This window comes from Talpa europaea (assembly GCF_964194135.1).
Source record: "Talpa europaea genome assembly, chromosome: 8".
NCBI classification, from domain to species: Eukaryota; Metazoa; Chordata; class Mammalia; order Eulipotyphla; family Talpidae; genus Talpa; species Talpa europaea.
Genome location: NC_140075.1, coordinates 71,487,137 through 71,514,293, shown reverse-complemented (window position 1 = coordinate 71,514,293; position 27,157 = coordinate 71,487,137). Strand labels below are relative to the sequence as shown.

The window sequence follows — 27,157 nt, the reverse complement described above, 5'->3', positions numbered from 1 at the left end:
ACAAAATAGTCCAGAACCAATGAGTAGTCAGTTCAAGCTGAAGCAGGTGTTTGTAGAGTAATAAGAAATGAGGTTTGCAAAGTAGGTTATGTAGACACTTGTCTAAAGAGACATATAGATGGCTAATAGGCATGTGGAAAAGTGCTCAAAGCCACAGTGAGCTCCCAATGAACGCCCACGAGAATGGCCCACATCAAAAAGACCAGAAAGGGTATAGGGTATAGGGTGATGAGGGTATAGGGAAAAAGAAACTCTTAAAACACTGTTGGTAGGAATGTAGACTGGTCTAATCCCTATGGAAAACACTATGGAGGTTTCTCCAAACATTAAAAATGGAACTACCATATGATCCAGCAGTTCCACTCCTAGTTATCTACCCAAAGAATGCAAAAACGCTAATTCAAAGGGGTATGTGCACTGCTATGTTCACTGCAGCACTATTTACAACAGTCAAATTATGGAAACAACCTAAGTGCCCAATGACATAAGAGTGGATAAAGATGTGGTATGTATACATAATAGAATATTTCTCAGCTATAAAAAAAGATGAACTGTCATTTGTGACAATATGAATGGAACTGGTGAGGCTATGTTAAGCAAAGTCAGAAAAAGAAAGACAAATACCTGATGATTTCACTCATGTGTGAATTATAAACGAACAAAAAAAAAAAAAAAAGAAACAGACAAAAGTAAACGAAAACAAACCCTAGAAACGTAGCTAAAAACTCGAGGCTACCAGAGGGGCTACCACTGGGGTGTGGAAAAGGGAGGAGGTGGAATATGTTAGAAGATTATGGGTATTCTGATAGCGAGTATAGTACACTAACATACATCTGAAGAGGTGTGAACCTATACCCCTAAATGATAGATAATCTTGTAAACCAAAGTTACCTCAACAAAAAAATAATAATTTTTTAAAAAAGAAAATTAGATTATGGCCAAACTGTGAAGAAGAGATACTTTCAGGGTAGGAATATGAAAGTACAGAAGGATTTCTGAGCAAGGGAAAATGCTTAAATCAGTGTTTTTAAAAAGACTCATCTAGCAATGGTGTGGAAAAAAAAAAATGGAAGGAGAGTGTAGACACAGGAAAACCAGTTAGCTGGTAACACAGAAGGTGAGGTTGAGATGCTAAAGCTCTAGACAGTATGGAAATAGTAGGAGGGGAACAGCAGGAGATTATGAGAAATGCTGCATAATGAAATGACTGATTAGAAACAAAGTTTAAGGATTCAAGAGGAGTCAAAATCAGTTTTAATCTCTTCAATCTGTATGGCAAAAAGGAAAGTCACTAAGGAAATAAAGTTGGGGTCGCAGACTACAAGGAAAAAAGCATTTAATGAAGTGCTTGATTTGTGACTTGCTGAATTTGAGTTCATAATGACATATTCACATGGAAATGGCTCACAAGCAGTAGGTTATATTGATCTGGAATTTAAAAGAGTAACTAAGATTTTGAAAAAAAAAAAAAATAGAAGCACACTTTGGGAGTCATCACTTGGACAAGAGACAACTAAAGCGCTGGGTCCTTTTCCAGAAGAAAAAACACCTCCTCATTGGAGGGAAGTGGGCTTTCTTCTTTGATGTAGAAGAAAGTCCAAAATTCATAAACTTTCTCTTTGAGAGGCAAGCAGATTGTGGTATTTTTGTGAACTGTGGTGTGAGTCTAGATACACAAAGGTCTGTGATGTGACACAAATTAAGATACGGAAAGCCTACCTTGGATAGACACTATCAGTAACTGCTTACCCCTACAAAACTCTAGGAGTCTAGAAAAACTGCTGAAATACACTGCCGTTATTTCTCTGGTTGGCCACTTTCAGATAAGCTTAGTGTCCTTAAGTAAATAAATTGGGAATTTAATCTCATTTTACCTTGGATATGTATGTGGTATCTACCTCTTAATTTATAACCCACCAGTAACGCGGCACACATATTTACACAAAACTTTGCCAAATTTTCTGGGAGTTCAGAATTCTATGAAGTAAAACCAAACACCACCAGGGTTGATTTACAAAATAAGAGAAGAAGTAGTTATGATTCTTCTCCCCACAAAAGTCACTATTATCCCTTTACTTATTGGGGGTATTTTGCTTTAAAAGTTTTACCCCAACACAATAATGGTAAATTAAAAGCAAAGACATTTGGATTTAAATACTAGTTTAGCTTTACTGATAATGAATGCTATGCTTTGATCATTCTGCTCCGTTAGTTTTGGAAGTACATAAAATCACCAGGTTGGATATCTTAAATGAATACAATGTTGTATGTCAATTATATCTCAACTGAACAGAAAAGTAAAATCATACCCACCCTTTAAAAATAATTAACACACCCTTTAAAAATAATTAGTTGTTTTCTACTAATCATAAAGATTCTCTTACTGTAACTATGGCTGTTTTGGTGATGGGAGTAGTGTGGTATATACACCTAAATAGTGTGATCCTATGCCTCAAATCATATAAAAGTGTTGTGAACCAATGTTATATCAATTTAAAAAAATAAAATAAAATAAAATTTTGTCCTAAGAACGACTTAAAAACAAAAAAGCTTCTCTGACTGTAGGTGTATTAGCTTTATATCATTAACACAAGAATGAGCAACTTGGGAACACATCACTTCAAAAATTTCTGTCCCAAAGGTCTGACCCATGTTTAGATATAGCTCAGCCTCTAAATATATTTTGAAAGACTGAACCACAGCTATTAGGCCAAGAGATATTGACAATGATTGCATAAAAGGTATTATTAATAGTTTATGATACCTAATGTGTAATCTACTAAGTTTTTGTTTCCCAGTGAGATTACGCCTGGGCACAGTACCCAATACGGCCTAAACCTATTTCCTATTTTTCTACTCATTTTTCTCATTTTAGACAAATACAGGCCAAATGATCTGCTCAATCAAAAAGATAAGCATATATACAATATATTTTTATTAATATGGCCAGAATGCAATTTTGCCATATTTTTTGTGGTTTTTCAGTCTGCTTGGAAGAATTAATGTTTTGTCAAGAAGTATGCCTACCGACTTGCCCTCCCCGCCCGGCGGCCCCGCCACAGGGCAGGTGCGGAGGGGCCCCCGCCCGCCGCCGCCGCCCGCCCGCCCGCCCGGGCCCCCCCAGCGCTGCCGAGGCGCCCCGCCACGGCTCGAGGAGGGCGGAGGACGGGGCTGAGCCCGCAGGCTCGGGCGGAGATAGTGGGACAAGGACTGAATCACCAGCACTGGCTGAAGGTACCTTAACATGGGGAATCTTCTTAAAGTTTTGACATGCACAGACCTTGAGCAGGGGCCAAATTTTTTCCTTGATTTTGAAAATGCCCAGTCTACAGAGTCTGAGAAGGAAATTTATAATCAGGTGAATGTAGTATTAAAAGATGCAGAAGGCATCTTGGAGGACTTGCAGTCATATAGAGGAGCTGGCCATGAAATACGAGAGGCAATTCAGCATCCAACAGATGAGAAGTTGCAAGAGAAGGCATGGGGTGCAGTTGTTCTACTAGTAGGCAAATTAAAGAAATTTTACGAATTTTCTCAGAGGTTAGAAGCAGCATTAAGAGGTCTTCTGGGAGCCTTGACAAGTACCCCATATTCTCCTACCCAGCATCTAGAGCGAGAGCAGGCTCTTGCTAAACAGTTTGCAGAAATTCTTCATTTCACACTCCGGTTTGATGAACTCAAGATGACAAATCCTGCCATACAGAATGACTTCAGCTATTACAGAAGGACATTGAGTCGTATGAGGATCAACAATGTTCCAGCAGAAGGAGAAAATGAAGTAAATAATGAATTGGCAAATCGAATGTCTTTGTTTTATGCTGAGGCAACCCCAATGCTGAAAACCTTAAGTGACGCCACAACAAAATTTGTATCCGAGAATAAAAATTTACCGATAGAAAATACCACAGACTGTCTAAGCACCATGGCTAGTGTCTGCAGAGTCATGCTGGAAACCCCAAGCAGATTCACAAATGAGGAGACAGTATCATTCTGCTTGAGGGTGATGGTGGGTGTCATAATACTCTATGACCATGTACATCCAGTGGGAGCATTTGCCAAAACTTCAAAAATTGATATGAAAGGTTGTATCAAAGTTCTTAAGGACCAACCTCCTAATAGTGTAGAAGGTCTTCTAAATGCTCTCAGGTACACAACAAAACATTTGAATGATGAGACTACCTCCAAGCAAATCAAATCCATGTTGCAATAACAGTTCTGGAATAAGCGCCTGCTGTAGACAGAAGACAGTATTCTGCAGTGACTGAGAATGCACAGTTTTTAGTGATTGCAATTACGATCTCATTTACTCTTGCTCTTTATTTCTTTCCTCTGTTCCTCTTCCCTCTTTTTTAATCATGTTCTTGTTCTTAAGACTTCCTTTCTGTGCCAAAATCAGTAAGGTTATACTCTGAAGGAGCATAATCCTTCAAATGGGCCATCTGAGGCAGCTAATTATGCATTGCATTGGGGTCTCTACTGAGAAAAATTCTGTGACTTGAACTAAATATTTTTAAATGTGGTTTTTTTTTTGAAAACTAATATTTAATATTGCTTCTCCTGCATGGCAAAACTGCCTATACTGCTATTTAAAAAAACCCTCAATGACTTTATTTTCTACTGCCGCGTTTTTCATGTGCAGCCAAAATGAAAATGTTTAAATTAACTGTGCTGTACGAATGGTACCCAACAGAAACTTTTTAAATTAGACTTTGTTTAACGTTTTAGGTTTGCATTTTGACTTTTTTTGTAAGGATGTATGTTGTGTGTTTAACCTTTATTAACTAACGTTACAAACTGTGATGTGTGCGTAGACTATTACGTATGCATGTTCATGTTTAAAGAATGGCTGTTGATGATAAAATAAAAATCAGCTTTCATTTTTCTAAAAAAAAAAAAAAAAAAGTATGCCTACCTTTGAGAAAACCCCAGTTACCTATTCATTCAAATCTAAGCAAATATATCACTGGCACAAAAGTAATAAACTTATTTTTAGAAAACTTTTAAAAAGCCCCCAAAACTAATGTTTAAATTAGCTGTGGAGATAACTCAATCCATACACATTCCACTCTTCCAATTACAAGACTCCCAAAGAAAAGTCAGCATTCCTAAGTTCAGGAAGTCACATTTTACTTCCCTGCAGCTTCACAGCTGAAGAAGATGCTAAAACAAAGAGGAAATGTGCCTAAAGATCTTATTAACAAAGAGTGGAAATTCCCCTATTCCACATCTCCCAGTCAGCGCTGATGAGGGCATAACGCTCTCAGGTTCAAATTTTCATACATGGAAGGTATAATCACACCATAATTAATCTGCAGGTGCCACCTGTAGTAAAGACAGGGATAGAAACACTGGAACATTCCAGATTGGCACATTAAGCAATAGTCTTCACAATATAGTAGATTAATATATACTGAATTTTTCTTTTAACATCAGAACAAATATTAATGACCCCTTTGTAAAGTAAAAACAATGTGGTTCAGTAGCAAACCTTTCTCCAGCTCTTGATCTAAATTTGATTAAGTATTCCCTATATGGATCTCCAAGCATTCCATATAAGGAAAAAGAAATATATCACCACTTGCAAATTATATCACAATTTTCAGCATTTAAAAAGTATTATTTGGGGCCTCCCCGGTGGCGCAGCGGTTGAGCGCTGGGTTGCAAAGCCGCTCGCGGCCTCTGCGGCGCCGGTTCGATCCCCGGCTGCTCCCCGGCCACCGGAGGAGGGTCCCGCATGGTGCGCAGACCTCTCCTGCCGCCCGCTGCTCCCCTCAGCAGTGTACTTCGGTCCTTATGCCTGCTCTGCTCCCCGCTCTGGCTCTGGTGAATTCTCTCACCCTCCCGCGCTTCTGACTGTACCCAGTGCATGTATAAACAAAACAAACAAACAAATAAATAAATAAATAAAACATGCCTCTATTAAAAAAATAAATAAATAAAAAGTATTATTTGATTAAAGAAGGGACTTCCAGGGGCCTCCCCTGGTGGCGCAGGTGGTTGAGCACAGTGCTGTGAAGCTGTCCACAGCCTCTGCAGCGCTGGTTTGATCCTGGCCAGGCGGCAGGTGAGAGTCCCTCATGCAGAGGCAGACCTCTCCTGTCATGTCCAATGCTCCACTCAGCAGTGTATTTCATCAGTCTGCCTGTTCTGTTCCCCGCTCTGTCTCTGGTGAATCCTCTCACCCTCCCGCAAATCTGGCCTGTACCCCGGTTCTTGTATATATGGATAAATAAATAAATCTTAAAAAAAAAAAAAGAAGGGACTTCCAGTTTCTATTGTGACATTTCTGAACTATTTTGCTCTTTTTTTTTTTTTTAAAGATTTATTTATTTATTTATACAAGCACTGGGTACAGTCAGAAGCACGGGAAGGTGAGAGAATTCACCAGAGCCAGAGCAGGGAGCAGAGTAGGCAGAAAGACCGAAGTACACTGCTGAGGGTAGCAGTGGGCGGCAGTAGAGGTCTGCGCGCCATGTGGGACCCTCACCGGTGGCCGGGGATCGAACCGGTGCTGCAGAGGCTGCAGGCAGCTTCGCAACCCAGCGCTCAACCGCTGTGCCACCGGGGAGGCCCTATTTTGCTCTTTTTTAATGAGTATATTTGGGGGAAAATACTACAGAAAGATGTTGTCTATGCATGAAATTCACTATGAATGCATTGTTTTACAATCTCCCTCTTCATAATTTCTATCCTGAAAGCCTATTTGTAATTTTTTTTAAAGATTTATTTTTATTTATGCATACAAGAACGGGGGTATAGGCCAGAGGTGTGGGGAGTGAGAGGATTCACCAGAGAGAGTGGGGAGCAAAACAGGGGGATCTACTGAGATATACTGCTGCGGGGAACAACAGGTTGAGACAGGAGAGATCTATTGCACCAAGCATGTCAGCTCCCTGATGGGGGATAGAATTCATGTTGCAGTAGCTGGTGATAGCTTGATAGTGCTAAGACTTTAAGCCCTGCACTATCAGGGAGGCCCCTACTTGTAATTTTTAAAAAACAATTTTTCCAATGGAAATTTCAAACATACACAAAAGTAGAATTAAAAAATAAATCCTAATAAACTCATACAAACTTTGTCAACTCATGGCCAATCTTGTTTCATATGTAACCCCACCTATTCCTTATTCCACTTCCCAGCTATTTTGAAGTATGACTGAAACAACGTAGCATTTCATCCGTAAATATTTCAGGGTATCACTCTAAAATACAATCTCAGAACACAAATTTGCTATTATTATTACATCTGAAAATTAATCAACAAGTTCTTAAGATCTCCAACAATTGATGCTCAGATTTCTTTGTTAATGGCCCGGTTTGATTTATATACTGAAAATGGTTGATAAATTTCAAAGTGCTCTTCATCTATAGGTCTTTCCCCTCTCTCTCACTTTGCAAGTGATTTATTGCAAGAAAATGGGTTGTTTGTCTTACAGTTTCCTACATACTAGATCTGAGGATCCTTGAGAGGTAACATGTTTCGTATATTTCCTGAAAATCAGTATTTGGCTCTAGATACTTGGTTAGATTCAAATTTGGTAACTTCTAAATTCCTGCTATGAGTGAGACTTTAGAAGTTACAAATAAGGGATCAGGAAAAAGACTGATTATAATAAAGTAAAAATCAAAATCAATAAGCAACTATAAACCAGAGACACACTGGGGGGGAAGGTGGAAAGGAGGAGAGATTAGGGTCAATATAAGGGGGGGTGGGAATTTTATGGGGAATATAACCAAGATGAAAATGCACACATTGTGCAAAAATGAAAAATGATGTAAAAATATATAAAATAAAATAAAATAATTGGTAACTTCATGTACCAAATTCTTAACTTTTCTAGTTCCTATTTCTTGAAACATTAGAAAATGTTCAGGGCCTCCTGGTGGTGCAGCAGGTTGAACGCCATGCTGTGAAACTGTCCGCAGCCTTCACACGCTGGTTTGATTCCCGGCTGGCCAGGGAGAATCCCACATGGTGAGGCAGTCCTCTCCTGTCTCGCCCACTGCTTCCCTCACCAGTGCCCTCAGTCCGTTTGCCTGTTCTGCTCCCCACTCTATCTCTGGTGAATCTTCTTACCCTCCTGCGAGTACAGCCTGTACCCCAGCTATTGTATAAATAAAATATAAATCTTTAAAAAGAAAAAAAGAAAATGTTCAGTGGAAAAGAACCACTGGCCAACATCAACCTATATCTAAAGTAGTGCTGGATAGTAAGGACATATCATGTGCTCTACTCAAGACTCAACAAATTTTAATTCCTACCTTAACATACTAAGGAAAGATGGTGTAAAGTCTAGAGCTTCACACCATGGGAATCTGATTTGGTACCCTTTCTTTCCCCCCAGACTGACAATGCACCATATAGATTCTGCACTTTTTAGTCATCTAAATCACAAGTTCCTCTTTCATTCTGCACTATCTTCAGGGAGCTCCACCCCTCAACTCTGCTCCTATTAGGAAAAACTGACCTTATCTTACTTTTCATAACACATAACTAGGTTGCCTGGCAACAGTTACAAAGTCTTAACACTTCAGAGCTGGAAGGGGTTTGGTGAACATGTTTAATCCTTTCTGTTCATGAAACAGTAAGAAAGACTAATAACTTTCCCACAGTCATTAAAGCACTATATTTAATGAGTTTTAGTAAGTATATAGTGGTGAGCACACAGTAAGCCTTGTATGTTTGCTTTTTTAAAAAAAGCATACTTAAAACTAAGTAGCAAAAAAAGTATTTGAAGATTTGCTGAATTTCTTCAAGAATATAAACAACACTCCCTTCTACTTCGCATTTTGGGAGAATATATGTGTTCTGCATATGGATAAAGGGGAAATACTCCTTTAAACACTCAATTTTATTTCATTTTAATTTTTTAAAACAAAGATAATTCAAGCTAGAAGTTGTTGTTTGAGATGCAAGGCACATTTTCCTTCATCAAATGAAGAATGAAACAACATCTTATTAAATCTCTTAGTGACCCAGTATTTCATATGAACATAGAAAAGCTTAATGAACAGAACTCAGATTTTGAAGACAGATTTGGGGTCTAATCTTAGCTCTACTACTAATATACTTGGCAGCAAAGTCACTCAACATCTCAGGAATAACAAAAGAGATGGAACCTTGTAGGATTGCCACAAGGAGTAGGTGCAGATGCAAAGATCCCATCATAGTGCATTTAGTAAATGGTAACTACTATTCAATGAGCATTCTTTATGTCAAAGACCTTTCTCAATTACCAGGATACCATAGAGTTCAAACAGACAAAAATTCCTACCCTCACAGAGTTTCTCTTCTAATACAGAGAAAAGATAGATACAGAAGTAAAATAAAATATATAAGTGCTGTCAAGAAAAAAAAAAGCAAGGACACAAGACAGAAAGTGCTTAGGTGAGAGTATACACACATTTTTAAATAAGGTGGTCAGGATTATTATTCTAAGAAGACAATATTTTAAAAAGGAGTTGAAGGGGATAGGTAAATAATCATACAGAAATTTGTAAAAAGTGAAAACAGCAAGTACAAAGGTCCTGAGATAGGAACACATCTGGTATGACAGAGAAACAACAAGGAATTCAGTATTGCTAGAATGGTGTAAGATCCCAGAAATTAATTGGGGCCAGAATGCAAAGGGTCTTATAGGTCCCTACATTCTAATTTTCAGCCTGATTGAAATGTAAAGCTACAGTAGAATTTTAAATTTTAAGTAGAGTGATGTGACCTGACATGGATTTAAAAGGATTGCCTGCCTGATGTGCTGTAAACAGATTTGGGTGTTGGGATATAGGAAAACCAGTTAGGAGGCTATTATTACCAGTTGTCTAGTCTGGAGATGATGATGGTTTGGATCAAAAGATAGTTGGAGGGCCTCCCCCGTGGCGCAGTGGTTGAGCGCTGGGTTGAGAAGCTAGCTGCCCGCATCCTCTGCAGCGCCGGTTCCATCCCCGGCTGCTCCCCAGCCACCGAAGGAGGGTCCCACATGGCGCGCTGACCTCTCCTGCCGCCCGCTGCTTCCCTCAGCAGTGTACTTCAGTCCTTCTGCCTGCTCTGCTCCCTGCTCTGGCTCTGGTGAATTCTCTCACCCTCCTGCGCTTCTGACTGTACCCAGTTCTTGTATAAATAAATAAATAAATCTTTAAAAAAACAAAAAGATAATTGGAGTATGAAGGTTGTGAGAAATGGTCAGATATACTTTGATGGAAATCAACAGGACTTTATGGTAAATTGGAAGTAGAATGCGAAGGAAAGAGGGAAGTTAAGGATAACTGGTGTTTTTGATATCTGAATAACCAAAAGGAGAAAGTTACATTTATTGAGAAAAGGCTGTATAAGAGGAATATCTTTATAAAGATCAGGAGTATGGCACAATGAAGAATAAAGGACGGGCCGCCCTGGTGGCTCAGGTGTTAAAGTCTTAGCGCTATCAAGCTATCACCAGCCACTGCAGCAAGAGTTCAATCCCTAACCAGGTAGCTAACCTACATGGTGCAGCAGACCTCTCCTGTCTCACCTGCTGCTCCTCTCAGGAGTGTATCTCAGTAGATCTGCCTGTTCTGGCCCCCACTCTATCTCTGGTGAATCTTCACACACACACCCACCTATGGCCTACACCCCAGTTCTTACATGCATAAATAAATAAAATAAAGCTAAAAAAAATAAAAAGACTAGAGGAAACCTTTGCCCTTATTCTCAACATCTCAGCCTCCATTTTTTTCACATAGGTAGTTTCCTCTCAGAAGTAAGCTTCAGGAGTCAAGTAGTCTTCAGTACTATTGTGTTATTGTTTCTAGGCTACTATCTTATTTACACCATTCTATTTTCAGGGAGACTAAATGAAAAGGAATTAAAATTGATATATTCATTTAGTCAATGGCTAAAGAAAAACTGATTCAGATATCTGAGGCATCACTTTCAAAGTAAAAGAAAACTGAAAACAGTTTTTCTGGGTAGCACTTTATTTCCAACACACAGTTTCTAAAAATTCTGGGTAGTACTTTATTTCCAACACCACACTGTTTCTAAAAATTCACTTACAAGGAGGCAATTTAGAACTCACAATACTTTTCTTGTAAATACATAGTTGTAAAAAAATTGAACTACATAATGGAGATACAGTTTAACAATAATACTACCAGCCTGAATCTGAGTAGAAAAGATCAAAGGATATAAGAAAGACCAGACTTTCTGGTACTTGGCCAAAGAAAAAGTGTTTCCTTTGTACATTCCCACTCTTTAAACCTCCTAAACTAAAGGTTCCTTTATTCCTCTGTCTCTGTGATCTACATGGAACTTCCCATTCCAGCATCCTTCTCAGATTTGGCCCCTCCCCCTTACCCCGTTCCCCACCAAAAAAAGTTCTCTAGGTCTGAAAATCACCAACCCAACTCTAAAACAGCAGTAACCAAATATCTACATCCACACCCAGTTCTTATTCCACAGTAAAATAAAACTCAGGCATCAGGAGGAAATGTACTATTTTGAGTTAATTCTCATTTTAAAAGACTGGATCCCAGTTGGTAGAATTTCAACAAGTGCTATATAAGAGAAAGTGAAGAATGAAGAATCAAAGGAAATAAATATTAGATGTTGAGAAAGCCACCTCAAGGAGTCTGCTTCTTTTTACATTTTTACCCTTCCTGTACTTTAAACATTGATTTTTCTAGAAGTTTCACAGTTTTGGCCATAATTCTTGCACCAGTACACCTGGGAGATTCAGATCACATACCTATTCTCTAATTTTTAATTGTGGAGTTGAAGAGAGAATGGGGAATAGCATCAATGATTAAGTATGCATTGAGTTAAATGGTCATAAGTTGAGGACTATTTACTTATTAGCAGACTTTTATAAATAAATAGACTTCAAAATACTGGGCTTTTAAATGATGAAATAATTAAATTCCTTGCTCTGTTTTTTTTAAACTATCAAACCCCCAAGTTTGCCATTTACCACACAACATTTTTTTGTGTGTGGAGATCTTAGAGATCTTCAAACCCAGAGGAAATGAGAGCAGCTTCTGAAGACTGTGATGAAGAGTTCAGTTAGCTCACATCTTTCATAGTAAGCAGCTGCCATTCCAAATTGAAAAAAAAAAAAAAAAAAAAAACACAAAACAACCTACATTAGACCAGTTCTTATACTGACATTTCATTTGGGTCATATGTGCTGTCTTTAAACTGAAGTTAGAGAAACACCAGGAGGCCTCCCTTCTGTCAATTAACTAAAGAGATACTATCAAGCAGAACCAAAAAACCCAATTAAAAATACTCCATAATTAAATCTTCCTCTGATTTCTTTTTTAGAAAACAGAAGCCCAAGTCATTAAAGTTTTAAGACTTTCGAAATGACAGGATTATGGAGAACTGCTATCGTTAGAAGTTCAAAATGAGAGAACTACAGTGCACTATTATTTCCTCTTTAGAGCTGTCTATTTTGACTGAATTTTTCAATAATTAATAAATGTTATTTTTACAAGAAAAAAAGAATTCCATTTTAGAAAGTAAAATGATAAAATGTAAAAATGATAAAATATATTTCAATAAAAACTGAAAGAGAAGAAACTACATAGAAGATATGCTGAGTAGTGAGACTGTTCTTTGTTTTAAACTTCCTCTGTTAATATGTGTAATCAAATTAAGGGAAATAAATTTCACTTAAACTTTTAAAACACAAAAAACAGGGAACTACATCTAATGCAGAGTATTTCCAGAGAACTACATCTAATGCAGAGTATTTCCAGAGTACCTGATCTTAAACTGATTTGAAGACCCGAAAACCATTTCAGGGAACTGTATGTCTATAATCATTTTTACAATAATACTAAGATACTATCCACCTTCCCACTCGCAATAGTGTGCAATGGAATTTTGATATAACATCAAAAAAGAGGGGCCTCCCCAGTGGTGCAGTGGGTTGAGCACAGTGCTGTGAAGCTGTCCTCAGCCTCTGCAGCGCAGGTTTGATTCCTGCTAGACAGGGAGATTCCCGTATGGTGTTGCAGACCTCTCCTGTCTCGCCTGCTGCTCCCCTCAGCAGTGTATTTTGGTTGTCTGCCTGTTATGCTCCCCGCTCTGTCTCTGGTGAATCCTCTCACCCTCCCACACCTCCGGCCTGTACCCCAGCTCTTGTATAAAAAAAAAAAATCAATCTTAAAAAAAAAATCATAATTAACTGAAAATGCCAATAAAACACTCTTATCTTTTCCAAGTACTTATTTTTTTCATGTGTTTCAATCAAAATAACAAATTGAACACAGCTACAGATATAACAATTAGGTTGTCCTCTATTAAGGCATATAATAAAAGAGATTTATAAATATGTAAGATACTGCCTCTCCTTACATACTAGTTTTTTGCTTTGGATGAGACTGTCAAGAAACAATGTTATGTTGACATGTAATAGTTTTCATATTGTTTTTAACTAAATTAATACATCTTTTTAAAAGTTCTCAATATTTATTTCTAATCCAGTAATTATCAATAGATATAATCCCATATAAACCAAAGCTCTCTGTAATTCTTTATGATTTTTAAAAATGTAAAAGGGTCTTAAGATCAAAACTTTTGCGAACTACCGTTCTAAAGTTTTTCTTAATCTGTAAGAAAAAATACCAAGTGACATGGGAGTATTTTTTAAGAGAAACAAAGAAATCTGCTTAAAAATAAATTGATAACAAATAGTTAAGTTTAGATCTGCTTCACAATTATCTGAGAGACAAGGAAGGAATGGGTGGATGTATACATGAATAAGTGTGACCAAGAGTTAATAATCATTGAACAAGGGGTTTTGCATATATTTAGTATTGCATACATTTAAATTTCTCCTATTTAATAAAAAGAATTCACACCTGAGCAGTTGAATATGAAAAAAAAAAAAGACTAATTTAATGTTATTGTTAAGAACAAATAAAAATAAGGGGAAAATCTCTAACTAATATTAAAGTAGCCATTCTCAAAATTCCAAATTTACTTTTTGATCTTTACTAGTATCCTCTCAATTAGTTTCACATATTTTTTTTGTAAATTCTATTTTTTTTTAAAGATTTATTTATTTATACAAGCACTGGGTACAGTCAGAAGTGCGGGAGGGTGAGAAAATTCACCAGAGCCAGAGCCAGAGGGGAGAGCAGAGCAGGCAGACTGAAGAAGTACACTGCTGAGGAAAGCAGCAGGTGGCAGGAGAGGTCTGCACGCCATGTGGGACCCTCACCCAGTGGCTGGGGATCCAACCAGCATTGCAGAGGCTGCGGGGCAGCTTCGAAACCCAGGGCTCAACTGCTGTGCCTCCTGGGAGGCCAGTTTCACACATATTTAAATCAGTCAGCAGACATACATATTTTATGGAATTCTGTTTTGCTGACGTACAATTCACATATACAGTACCCATGTTTACCTACTATCACTAAGCTGACTTAAACAAAAATGACATAGATATTTCAGTTTAATATTAAGAGAGGCTGACCAAATCTTTTAACCTGCTTGATCTGGCTACAATAGAATCACTTTTACATGTTACAATGTTGCCATCTGCTGGCTGTCATGTCTAAGTACAGTAACAAATATCCAAAACAAAAGCTAAAAATTTACCAATGACCTAAAAAAGCTATTAAAACATGGGAGAGATATTTAATTATCTTGTAGATCCTCAGTTGACCTCTCTTTCCCTGTCTGTGACACTGCACTGAAGAGATTCTCTCTGTCTTGCTCAAACTGTTCTGTCTTACTTCTCTTTCTCTGATATTCCTTCCTATATTGAGGTTTCCTATCCCACACCCACCAATTTCTGAACTCTGTCCTCTGCTTCTGTAGAGGAGTTCAGGCATTCTTAGGGTTAAATCTACTATTATGTTGACGATATCCCAAAGCTCCAGCATTAGCTTTCTTTCTCAAGTTGGACCCCAAGCCCCAAGCCCTGGATATTCTGCTGGCATTAAAATTCAATACATCAGAAATTAAAGTATTATCTCCCATATCTTCTAATAAATGGTATCACTCCAGGGGGATTGAAGAAAACAAATAAGGAGTGAGAGTCTGCCTATCCCATCACCCAAGCCAAAAACCTGGATATCATCCTGTCCCTCTCCTATCACTCTAGTCACAGCAAATGCTGGTATTTTATCTTCTAAAATGTTCTCAAAGCTGAGCTATTCTTTCCTTATCCTTGTTCAGGCCTTCACTTCTCTCATCATCCCACATCAGGACCATGAAAAGGCTTCTTAACCCTTTCAACTCCTTCCACTCAGTTGCCAGAGAGGTTTCTCTAAAAGATACACACCACATCTCTGCTTCAAACACTTCAATGGCTTCCTAGCACCCACAGCAATGCTTCTTCAGTAGCTGCTCATTCTTTCAAAGCATGCTGTGGGACCAAGGACAAAGGAGAGGCTCTTTCCTAATCCCCACTGCCTCTTCAAAGTCACTATTTTCTTCATTCCCCACCTCAGCTGAGGCTGATGATATTCTGTATGAAGGGTCTGTAATCTTACACTGCAAAGGGCCAGATGGTAAACAGTTAAGACTTTGGAGGCCACATGGCCCCCTCTATACTGCTGGACTGCAGGGCAAAGGCAGCCATAAATAATACATAAATGAAAGAGTGTGGCTATGTTAAAAAAAATAAAGTTTTAAAAATAGTGAGGTGTATTTGGTATGCAGGCCATAGTTTGTTGACTTTTCCTCTTTGCTATCACCTTGTATTCTCCTGTATATCTCAACATTTATCTAGAATTTGGGACCTAACTCACCGTCTTCATCACCAGCCTAAGTGACAAAGAACAGTGCCTGGCACAAAGTAAATGTGGATGCAATTATTACTTGTAATTATCATATGGACACACTTGACAGTGGTATAGGTGACCAACTAGGTTCTCAGTTTCCTCACCTGCTTAACAAGCACAGCTAGGACCTTATCATTACTCCAGACCACTCTTGCTCTAAAATCTAAATGTAATATACACTAATCAGAACCTTCTGATTGCCACTTACATTCTTTATGCTTGCTCTTCAACCTCAGTGAGCCTCTACTACACCTTATCTTTGTTGTCTCCTAATCTGTTAGCTCCTACCCATCTTTACTTCCTATCAACCTTGATTTCACTGTCCAGTAATTGAGCCCCCCCTCCTCACACATACTTTCACTACTGTTTTTCCCTTTTCCCTCAACTGTACAAGACTAACAAAATTCTGTATCATCTTACCCATCTTACTTCTCTGATCTTATATCCAGATGATCAAAGACTGCTGAAATTGGCTTACAGATCAATACCATTACAGAGGTATGATCTCCATTCTCAGTTGTGACTTCAGCCCCATCCAGCAATATTTTCCCCAATCCTTTGACAAATTTGAACAACTTGAACAGCAAAAAGAATAATGATGGCAATGAATTCTAACACAGTGAATTTTAAAAAGTCTTTGTGTTCTTGTAGCAACGCCCAACATCCAAGGCTTAAAACTCTCCTCTAGTTCCCTCAGGCTATCATACCTTCTCTCACCTTCAAATAACCAATTTACCTCAGGCTCATAATAGAAGTTAGAGGTCTCAATAGATGCTCTAAACTCTTTGCTGCGCACCTATACACTTAACTTATCCATTCTCCTTAATTCTCACTTCTAGAACATAAAAAGAGTTGATTCTATTTCAGTTCCCAGAAGTGCTCTGAATTCATCCCTGCCCTTCAGCTTCACTAATACCATAAAAATTAAACCCTGAATCAATCCAGCCATAGGTTTTCCTTCTTTGCTCTCTAAGCATGGATACATTAATTATGTCGGCTTCCCCATCTCCAAAATGGTGATATCCTTACAAGACTGTTCTGAGTGTTGTGAATAAAACAGGCCTGGAAATGCCTGACATGAGGTAATAAATGCTAGCAGGGCCTCTCTGGTGGTACAAGGGGTTAAAGTCTCAGCTCTATCAAGCTCTCACCAGCCACTGCAGCATGAGTTTGATCCCCAGTTAACCCACATGGTGCAGCAGACCTCTCCTGTCTCGCCTGCTGCTCCCCTCAGCAGTGTATTTTAGTAAATCCACCTGTTCTGCTTCCCACTCTGTCTCTGGTGAATCATCTCTCACATACCCTCCCCACCCCCATACTTCTGGCCTACACCCCAGTTCTTGTATACATAAATAAATCTTTAAAAATAATTCAAGGGCCTCCCCAGTGGCGCAGCGGTTGAGCGCTGGGTTGCGAAACTGCGCGCGGCCTCTGCGGCGCTGGTTCGATCCCCGGCTGCTCCCCGGCCACCGGAGGTCCCACATGGCGCGCAGACCTCTCCTGCCACCCGCTGCTCCCCTCAGCAGTGTACTTAGGTCCTTCTGCCTGCTCTGCTCCCCGCTCTGGCTCTGGTGAATTCTCTCACCCTCCCGCACTTCTGACTGTACCCAGTGCATGTATAAGCAAAACAAACAAACAAACCAGCAAACAAATAAATAAAGCATGCCTCTATTAAAAAAAAATAAATAAATAAAATAAAAAATAAAAAAATAAAAAATAATTCAAAAATAAATGAGAGCAACTGTTGTTACTATGGCAAGTTAATAATTTAAAGTGAAAGGCAAATGACAAGAATTGGGATACAGAGTGGAGATATGTAGGAGGAAAGAGGAAGGATATGAGGACAGAGAAAGGGGAAAGAAAAATACTTTCCCTTGACATAAAATGTTCCAATCTATCTGTGAATACATTCAGCTGCTTTGTGAATTATGATAAATATACTTATGACTATTATTATAGTAGTATAAATACTATTTGCTAACTTGTGAATGAGCTAACTTGCTAATTTTGAATTACACATGACTACTATTTGCTATTCTCTGGAATCTGGAAATCCTCTTGGATAGTATGATTACCCAAGGGGAAGGTTTGCTCTAGGTTCAAAGTGTTGGTTTGGAGAGAAAACTAATCTTTCTTCTATTAATCTGAATTGAAGTGTTATTCACGAAACAGAATTTATAGTAATGTTTAGCTATTGAGAGTATTAAACAAAAGTATTCAATTGGTGATTCCATAACTATTGCAGGGGCACTTCAAAGTGAGAGGCTGGGAAATCCTATGCTAGGAAAGCACAGAAGTGCTCAAAAACTGACGATGTGTAAAAAAGACAGAAATTAGCCTGAAGGGACTCCCGTGGGCCACATTTGGAACACTTTGAGTATCAAAAAGAATTATAATGGTAATCCCATCTAACTGAATTTTTTAAAAGTCTTTATAGTCACATAGCAAATGATTAAAAAAGCATGAGGAAAAAAAAAGGAAAATGCCTTTTATATCATAATACCAGCTAATAAACTGGTATTAATAAACCAGTAGTCATAACGGTAATAAACACAGAAGGAATGAAATCACTAGAAAATCACCACTTTGCCATCTCCAAAGGTAGAGATCATTTCTATGATGCTAAAAACATTCAGTGAAAAGATAATGGATGACAGGATATCTGCAAATTGTTTAAGTATTACTCTACAGATTAATTTTAAATTCCTTTACACTGGAATATCTGGCACTCAATCTCTTAATCAAGTGATCAAATTTAGCATAAGCAATAATGATAGCAACCTGATATAATGTGACTATTGTAATTCATTAAGAAATAAACAGGGCCTCCCCTGGTGGCGCAGCAGTTGAGAGCTGGGCTGTGAAGCTGCCTGCAGCCTCTGCAGCGCCAGTTTGATCCCTGGCCTCGGTCCCACATGGCACAAAGACCTCTCCTGCCACACCCACTGCTCCCCTCAGCAGTGCACTTCAGTCCTTCTGCCTGTTCTGCTTCTGGCTTTGGCTCTGGTGAATTCTCTCACCCTCCTACGCTTCTGACTGTAACCAGTGCTTGTATAAATAAATAAATCTTTAAAAGGAAAAAAAGAAATAAACAGCATCAGGGCCTCCCTGGTGGCGCAAGGGGTTGGGAAGCAACCTATGAAGCTAATGGCAGCCACTGCAGCACAATTTCAATCCCCGGCCAGGAACGAACTCACATGGCGCCGCAGACCTCTCCTGACTCACCCGCTGCTCCCCTCAGCAGTGTATTTCAGTCAATCTGCCTGTTCTGTTCCCCACTCTTGCTCTAGTGAATTCTCTGAATCCTCTCACAGCCCGCACCTCTGGCCCGTACACCATTCTTGTATGCATAAATAAATAAATCTTTAAAAAAAAAAGAAAGAAACAGTATCACCTACACTGAATATCCAATAACATTTTACCAATCTAATGAAGTGAGCATGAGCACAGTAAGTCACTTAGAGAGCCCACAGTCTTGATACTCAAATTGGTCCAAAAACCAGAATCACATTGCCTAAGAGCTTATTCAAAATACAGAAACTCATACTCCACTCCATACAACTTAATCAAAGTTTTCATTTTAACCAGAAATTCACATAACTTGTAGGCACAAAGTTTGCGAAGTCCAGTATAAAACAAAACTAGTCAGGCTTTTCAAAAAACCCCAACATCATAAAAACAAAAGAAGTCAGGGGAGATTGTTCTAGATTCAGACACATACCAACCAAAGGCAGTAAATGAAGTTTGATTGAATCCTGGATTAGAGGAGGGTAAAGTTATATACTACACTGTGGTGGAGGAAAGCTAGGAAAACTGAATGTGTACTTTTTATTAGATAACACTGAATTAATGTTAGTTTTCTTAAATGTGATAAGGGTAAAGATGGAAAATAATCTTAATTACATAGAACTTTTTTATCAGTAAATACATACTGAAATTTTTAAGGTTATATGTCATAATGTCTATAATTTACTTTTTATAGATTCATAAAAATACATACACAGAGAGGAAAATCAATGTGGCATAATATTAACAATTGGTTGCTCTAGATGAAGAGTATGTAGGTGCCCACTGTGCTGTTTACAGTTTTTCTGAAGGTTGAAATTTTATAAAAGAAGAAGTTGGAAAGTGGGACAAATATTCATTACCCACAAATAGAAATGGTAAGTGGAACAGTGTGATTCATACAACTATGCATTTATCCTAACACCTACTTCAGCTGAAATAAAAGAAAATATATCAGTTAAAATCTTAATTTAGTTGGCAGATATTCCTAAGGCATTAATGATACAAATAATTGGCTGTCATGAATATGTGGAACTATAAACTGCCAGTGTGACTTTCTGTTCCATGAGAGGTTAAGTAGAGAGTAATAGCACAGATTTAGTATAGTTAGACCTAGATTTTACTAGAGAGATTTTACTACAGTAACAAATAGTACCTATAAGAGACTGTAAGGGTTAAATGAGATGATGGGTAGGCTTTCCCCAATGCAAAAGCATTTTTCCTAAACAGGAGAAAGCACAAATAAATAGGATCACAAATGAAAGAGGAGAAATCACAACAGACACATCAGAAATCAAAAGAATAATCAGAAACTACTATGAACAGTTATATGCAAACAAGTTCAACAATCTAGAAGAGATGGACAAATTCCTACAACTTTACAATCACCCAAAGCTAGATAAAGAAGAAATAGAACACCTATACAGCCCAATTACAAGCAGTGAAATTGAAATGGTAATCAAAACCTTCCCCCAAAAACAAAAGTCCAGGACCTGATGGATTTACAAATGAATTCTACCAAACATTCAGAAATGAACTAGTGCTTATCCTTCACAAACTCTTTCAAAAAATGAGAAGGATTAGATAATACCAAACACGTTTTATGAAGCCAACATTATACTAATACCAAAACCGAACAAGGGCAACACAAAAAAAGAAAACTACAGGCCAATATCTCTAATGAACACCGATGCAAAAATCCTCAATAAAATTTTAGCTAACAGAATCCAACAATGCATCCATAAGATAATTCACCAAGACCAAGTAGGATTTTTTTCCAGGGACACATGCATGGTTCAACATCCAAAAATCAATCAATGTAATCCAACACATCAACAAAAAGAAATATAAAAACCATATGATAATATCAATAGATGCTGAGAAAGCTTTCGATAAAGTACAACACTCATTTATGATAAAGGCCCTTGAAATTCTCAGGATACAAGGAACATACCTCAACTTCATAAAGGTCATATATGACAAACCCATAGCCAATATCATTTTCAATGGTGAAAAGTTGAAAGCATTTCCATTAAGATCTGGAACAAGACAAGGATGTCCACTCTCACCACTGCTTTTCAATATAATACTGGAAGTCCTAGCCAGAGCAATAAAACAAGAGAAAGACATACAGGAATCCAAATAGGGAAGGAAGAAGTAAAACAATCACTATTTGCAGATGATATGATAATATACATAGAGAACCCCAAAAACTCCACAGAAAAACTAATCAAATTAATCAATCAGTTTAGTAAAGTGGCAGCATACAAAAACCAACACACATAAACCAGTAGCCTTCCTATACACAAACAATAAATCTGAAGAAGAAATCAAGAAAACCATTCCTTTTATTATTGAAACAAAAAAAAAAAAATCAAATACTTGGGAATAAACCTAACAAAAGAGGCAAAGGACCTATACAAAGAAAACTATAAAACACTGTTAGAAGAAGTAGAAGAAGACACAAAGAAATGGAAAGACATCCCCTGCTCATGGATGGAAGAATTAACATTATCACAATGGCCATCCTACCAAAAGCAATTTACAGATTCAATGCTATTTCCAATAAAAATTTCAAAGACATTCTTCAAAAAAATAGAACAAATATTGATGAAATTCATATGGAGCCACCAAAAACCCCAAATAGCCAAAGCTTTTCTGGAAAAAAAAAAGAAAAGGAAGGGAATGGAGGTATCACACTCCCAGACTTCAAACTATACTACAAAGTCATAATAATCAAAACTTCATGGTATTGGAACAAGAACAGACTCACAGACCAATGGAACCAAATAGAAAATCCAGAAATAAGCCCACATATTTACAGTCAACTGATCTTTGACAAAGGAGCAAAGAATATGCAATGGAGCAAATAAAGTTTGTTCAATAAATGGGTGCTGGGAAAACTGGGTCACTACATGCAAAAGAATGAAGCTTGACTACTGCCTCACACCATGCACAAAAACCAATTCAAAATAGATTAAAGAACTAGACGTAAGACCTGAAACCATAAAATATATGGAAGAAAATATAGGTGAAACACTATATGACATACACCTCAGTAACATCTTTAAAGACATACCACCCAAAGCAGTGATAATGAAGGCAAAGATAAACAGCTGGGACTAGATCAAATTAAAGAGCTTCTGTATAGCAAAAGAGACAGTAACCAAAACAAACAGACACCCCACCAACTGGGAGAAAATTTTTGCACACAACACTAATGATAAAGGACTGATCATAAAAATCTACAAAGAGCTGACAAGACTCAACAAAAACAAAGTAAATAACCCAGTCAAAAAATGGGCAGAAGAGCTAAAAAGAAACTTCTTCAAAGAAGAAATGCAAATGGCCAACAGGTATATGAAAAAATGAAAAAATTACATCACTTGTAACCAGGGAAATGCAAATCAAAACTACAATGAGATACCATTCTACACCAGTTCTCACTGGTGTAATATTAAAAAATGGCACATATTAAAAAAAACTAGCAACAACAAATGTTGGCAAGGATGTGGAGAAAAACAACTCTCCTGTACTGCTGGTGGGAGTGCAAACTGGTTCAACCACCATGGAAAGCAGTGTGGAGATTCCTCAATATGCTAGAGATGGAGCTTCTATATGGTCCAGCAATTGCACTCCCAGGTATTTACCCAAAGGACACAGAAACATTAATTCAAAAGGGTACCTGCACCCCTATGTTTATTGCAGCACTATTTACAATAGCTAAGCTATGGAATCAACCCAAATGCCCAAAAATAGATGACTGGATCAAGAAGATGTGGTACATATATGTGGTACATATATACCATGGAATATTACTCAGCATTCAAAAAAAATAAACTCATGCAATTTGCAGCAACATGGATGGAGTTAGAAGCGATCATGCTCAGTGAAATAAGCCAGAAAGAAAAAGAAAAATACCGGATGGTCTCACTCATAGCAGGAAATTTAGAAAATCTAAATAAGGGGCGAGGAAAAATACTATATAGTAAAGTAAAAATCAAAGTCAACAAGCAACTATAAACCAGAGATACACTACGGGGGGAGAAGGGAATTGGATCAAAACAAGGGTGGTAGGAATTGTATGGCACTATAACCAAGGTGAAAATGCATACATTGTGGAAAAATGAAAAATGATGTAAAAAATATATAAAATTTAAAAAAAAGCATTTTCCTCTTCAGCTTACACTTAATGAATCAGCATAAAGTACTGAAGATTTGCAAAATAAAGCTATTACTAATGATTTAGAGAATCAAATTCAATATTAAGAAACCTTGGAAACAATTTTTCCAAGTTACCTTAAATTCTCTTGACTAGAGAAGTTGTAAGAAACTATGTTTTCATGGAAATTTATTGCAGTTTTCTAGAATCACTTAAAAAAGCATCTATCTTTTTGTTTTAAGTGTGCTTATGCCCAGATGAACTCTAATAGGACTGATTCTAATATATGGGAAGTAGTCTAACCCACTTACTTTCTGAAGTTCTAAAGCAATCTCTCCTAAAGGTTGGCAACTACGGGCAGCAGCCCAATCCAGCCCACCACATATTTAATGAATCCAGTTTTACTGGAACATAGCCACGTCTATTCATTTATGTATTGTGTGTGGCTATTTTCACTACAATAGCAGAGTAAAATACTTGCAACAGAGACATACAGACCATAAAGCTGAAAATATTTACAATCTAGCCTTTTGCAGAAAAAAATTGCCCACCCCTGCTCTAGACAAGCAACCAAAACGTATGATAAAAGCTATTCCAGACTCACCTGAGGTGTAGTCTTTTTGTACTGGTCACCTCCATCTATCACATCACTCAAGATTTTTCCCTTGAGAAAGGCATACTCTTCTGGACTCAGGTGAATAGACTCTACAGTTTTTCCACAGCCCAAACATTGACCACTGTAATTACAATTGTTTGTGTTAAATAATACCCTGAGGAAAAAAAAGCTTTTTCTAAAACAAATAATCCTAGGACATGAGGAGATTGAAAGGCAATTTAAAAAGAATACTGTAACCTTTGTGATCAACATATGCATCTGACTTTTTGTAAAACTGACAGTACAACACATTAATGAGCCAATTAACTCAAAAGTTGACTGGTGGGCATCCCCATAATGTTTTAAAAGTCATTCCTAAAACAGATGGGCCCCAAATCTCTAGGGGGAAACATGTCTAAGACTTTACAGAGCAGTTACAGCACCTATAGGAATACAATGAGCACTACAAGTTCTTCATACACAAACATGGCTTTTTTCCTTGGGTACACTAACTTTTTTTTTTTAAGATTTATTTATTTATTTATACAAGAACCGGAGTACAGGCCAGATAGGCGGGAGGGTGAGAGGATTCACCAGAAACAGAGCAGGGAACAGAACAGGCAGACTGACGAAATACACTGCTGAAGGAAGTGGGCGAGACAGGAGAGGTCTGCCGCACCATGTGGGACCCTTACCGGCCAGCCAGCCGGGATAGAACCGGTGCTACAGAGGCAGAGGACAGCTTCACACTGCTGCGCTCAACCGCCTGCGCCACCAGGGGAGGCCCAGGTACACTAACTTTTAATTATCCTATCTCTAAGGTGTTCTAATTTTTTTTTCTTAAGTGGTAGCCTCTACTACAGCTGAATCAAACAAGTTGAAATTAAAATATTGGCCTTACCTTTCTTGGATTGTGGTAAATTGTCCTTTCCATTTTTCTCCAGGAATACTACAAAAAAGATTGTAGAAACAAATCATTAGTTCAGATTCTTACTGAGCCTAAAGATATTCACTGTATTTAGAAATTCTCTAAGCAAGACATACTTCCCTAGAATGCCTTAATTAGAAGAGTGGTTGCTATACTGTTATGGGGCTAAGGAGCTAATGCTATCTTACTTTGGATTTTCTTTTTCCTTTCGGTTTTCCTCTGATCATCCAACACACATCAAGTCTAAATCTACCTTCAGAAAACCTATACAGAAAGCAGCTAACAGTAGTTATTACCTCTGAATCAAACTCAATCCTAAAGTTCTCCATAAGGTTGCCAGAGATTGTTTCTGTCCAGAGTAATTTCTCTTCTCTAAATTACCATCTTAGGGTCTCCCCGGTGGCACAGCGGTTGAGCACTGGGTTGCAAAGCTGCCCGCAGCCTCTGCAGCACTGGTTCAATCCCCGGCTGCTCCCCGGCCACCAGAGTAGAGTCCCACATGGCACACAGACCTCTCCTGCCGCCCGCTGCTCCCCTCAGCAGTGTACTTCAGTCCTTCTGCCTGCTCTGCTCCCTGCTCTGGCTTGGTGAATTCTCTCACCCTCCCACGCTTCTGACTGTACCCAGTGCTTGTATAAATAAATAAATAAATCTTTTTTTAAAAAAAGATTAAAATAAAAACATACATATAAAGTAAAATCAAAATTACCTCTCAAACCATGTTTTTATACTGTGTGCAAATGACTCCCCAGGATATAGCTGATTATCTCTTAGGTAGAAAAGAATGTTGAATAGTTTGTTTGAATACTGATCATCTTTAATGTCTTTTCCAAAGTCAAAGAAGGCTTTTAAGGTTTCCAGCATAGGATTAAGACCATGACCTAACAATTCCTGATACAAATTCCAAGCTAAGTCTATATCTTTATGAAGGAGGGCTCCCTCAATACAGTCATTATAGTTGGTTTTTGAAGGGATCATGACTTTTTTCATGTCCTCTAACAGCAGCAAGGCCTCTCTCCATCTGTCTGAATGCATTAGTCCCCGGATGAGAAGGGTATTCCCTCCAGATTCTACACACTTGTATCTCGCTTTCATGATTTCATAGACGTCAATAACTTCCGACGTCTGCTTGTGAAAGACACAGAGGTACAAATACTTGACCAGTATGTCATAGCCTACAATACCATCGTTTTTTGAAGCTACCCAGGCCAGCAGAGATTTGGCCACATCTAAAGAACTATGGGAGCGAATCATTTGTGAAATGATCCAATTTTCAAAATTCGCCTTTCCTTTGAATTCTTCCTTAAGTTTATCCCACTCCTCAGAATTCAAGGGTTTTGTGGGGAGTTGAATAGTGTTCCTCACAGGTGGCAAGGCATGATCTTTATTCTGAGGATTCATCTGTGATCTCTTTTTAGCTGCTCCAGCTGCAAAAAAATGAGGCAAATCAGAAGAAACTTGCACATCGTTGCGCTCATCTCCTTTCCTGAGATAGCTGGTCTTGGAAATCAACAGATTCATTGCTTTGGTATTTTGTGGAGATGATGCTTTAAGAGAAAACCACTTGTGTTGGTTCCTGAAGGCATAACAGTCTTTGAGAAAGAGAGAAAAATAGGATTGTCCTGTGCCTCTGCCAAGATATGGGCTGCTCTTCCAAAGCTTAGGAAAGCTTCGAATACCAATGAAACAGAAAGTCATTATGAAGTGAGATCAGCACCAAACAGCGAGAGATGTTCAAAAAGTCTGCGGCATAAGGGACTGGGGTGGGAAGGGGGCAGAAAAATCCAAGGGCAACTTTTTAAAATGTGATTTTCAATTTCTCACAGATAAATCAAGATTCTGCTTTTGGAGCTACTTAATAGCAACTAATTAAGGTGAGTTCCTCCATTAAACAAAGACAGGGATATCCAATTTCGGTCGCAATCTTAGAACCGAGGGGCAACGCAGGAACCCTCTGGAGCCTCTTATATTCCAGTCCCAGAACCTGAGGAAAAAAAGCACAAAGGGGGTCGTCTAGGTCGACTCACGTGGATCACGACTGTCCCGAAAAGGCGCAGGACTCCATGGGAGCCTTGCTGAAGAAGGGCATAAAGTCGAAAACAGCGAGAGGGAGCCCCGAACCCAGACCCACCAACAGCAAGGGCAGGGGCGACAGCCAAAGTTTAGAGGCCCCGGCCCTGCACAACTCTAAGTCAAACTCGTAAGGTGAAGGAGATGGGGGGAGCCAGAGGAGAGGTGCTAGCCGAACCAACTCAGGTAAGGGAAGTCCAGAAAGGGCACCACCTACTTCTCACAAATGCCTGACAAACGAGCGCCACTTCATTCAACAGCTCTCCGCAGCGCTCACGCTCAACGCGACCCTAAACGCGGCGGGACTACGGGGCCCACAATGCACCGCGACGGCCCAGGCCCCGGG

General features: G+C 38.5%; 2 protein-coding genes across 3 annotated transcripts in view; one reads left to right on the top strand and one right to left on the bottom strand.

Moving 5' to 3' along the window:
• PRORP (protein only RNase P catalytic subunit) overlaps positions 1–26,439 on the bottom strand; it is a gene marked incomplete at both ends in the record, with an annotated part of 126,136 nt that extends 99,697 nt beyond the window's left edge. The window contains 3 exons of one of the 2 annotated variants that reach the window (XM_084240027.1): positions 23,823–23,955; positions 24,715–24,762; positions 25,451–26,439. In XM_084240027.1, the coding sequence (XP_084096153.1) occupies positions 23,823–23,955; positions 24,715–24,762; positions 25,451–26,439 (1,170 nt within the window). The remainder of the gene's footprint in view (positions 1–23,822; positions 23,956–24,714; positions 24,763–25,450) is intronic. The other variant, XM_084240028.1, reaches the window with a different exon arrangement.
• On the top strand, positions 3,245–4,210 carry LOC311175112 (CYFIP-related Rac1 interactor B-like; the record flags this gene model as incomplete). Its single annotated transcript, XM_084240029.1, has 1 exon — positions 3,245–4,210. One exon carries the CDS (start codon positions 3,245–3,247, stop codon positions 4,208–4,210), a length of 966 nt encoding a protein of 321 aa, XP_084096155.1.
• Positions 26,440–27,157: the final 718 nt, after the last annotated feature.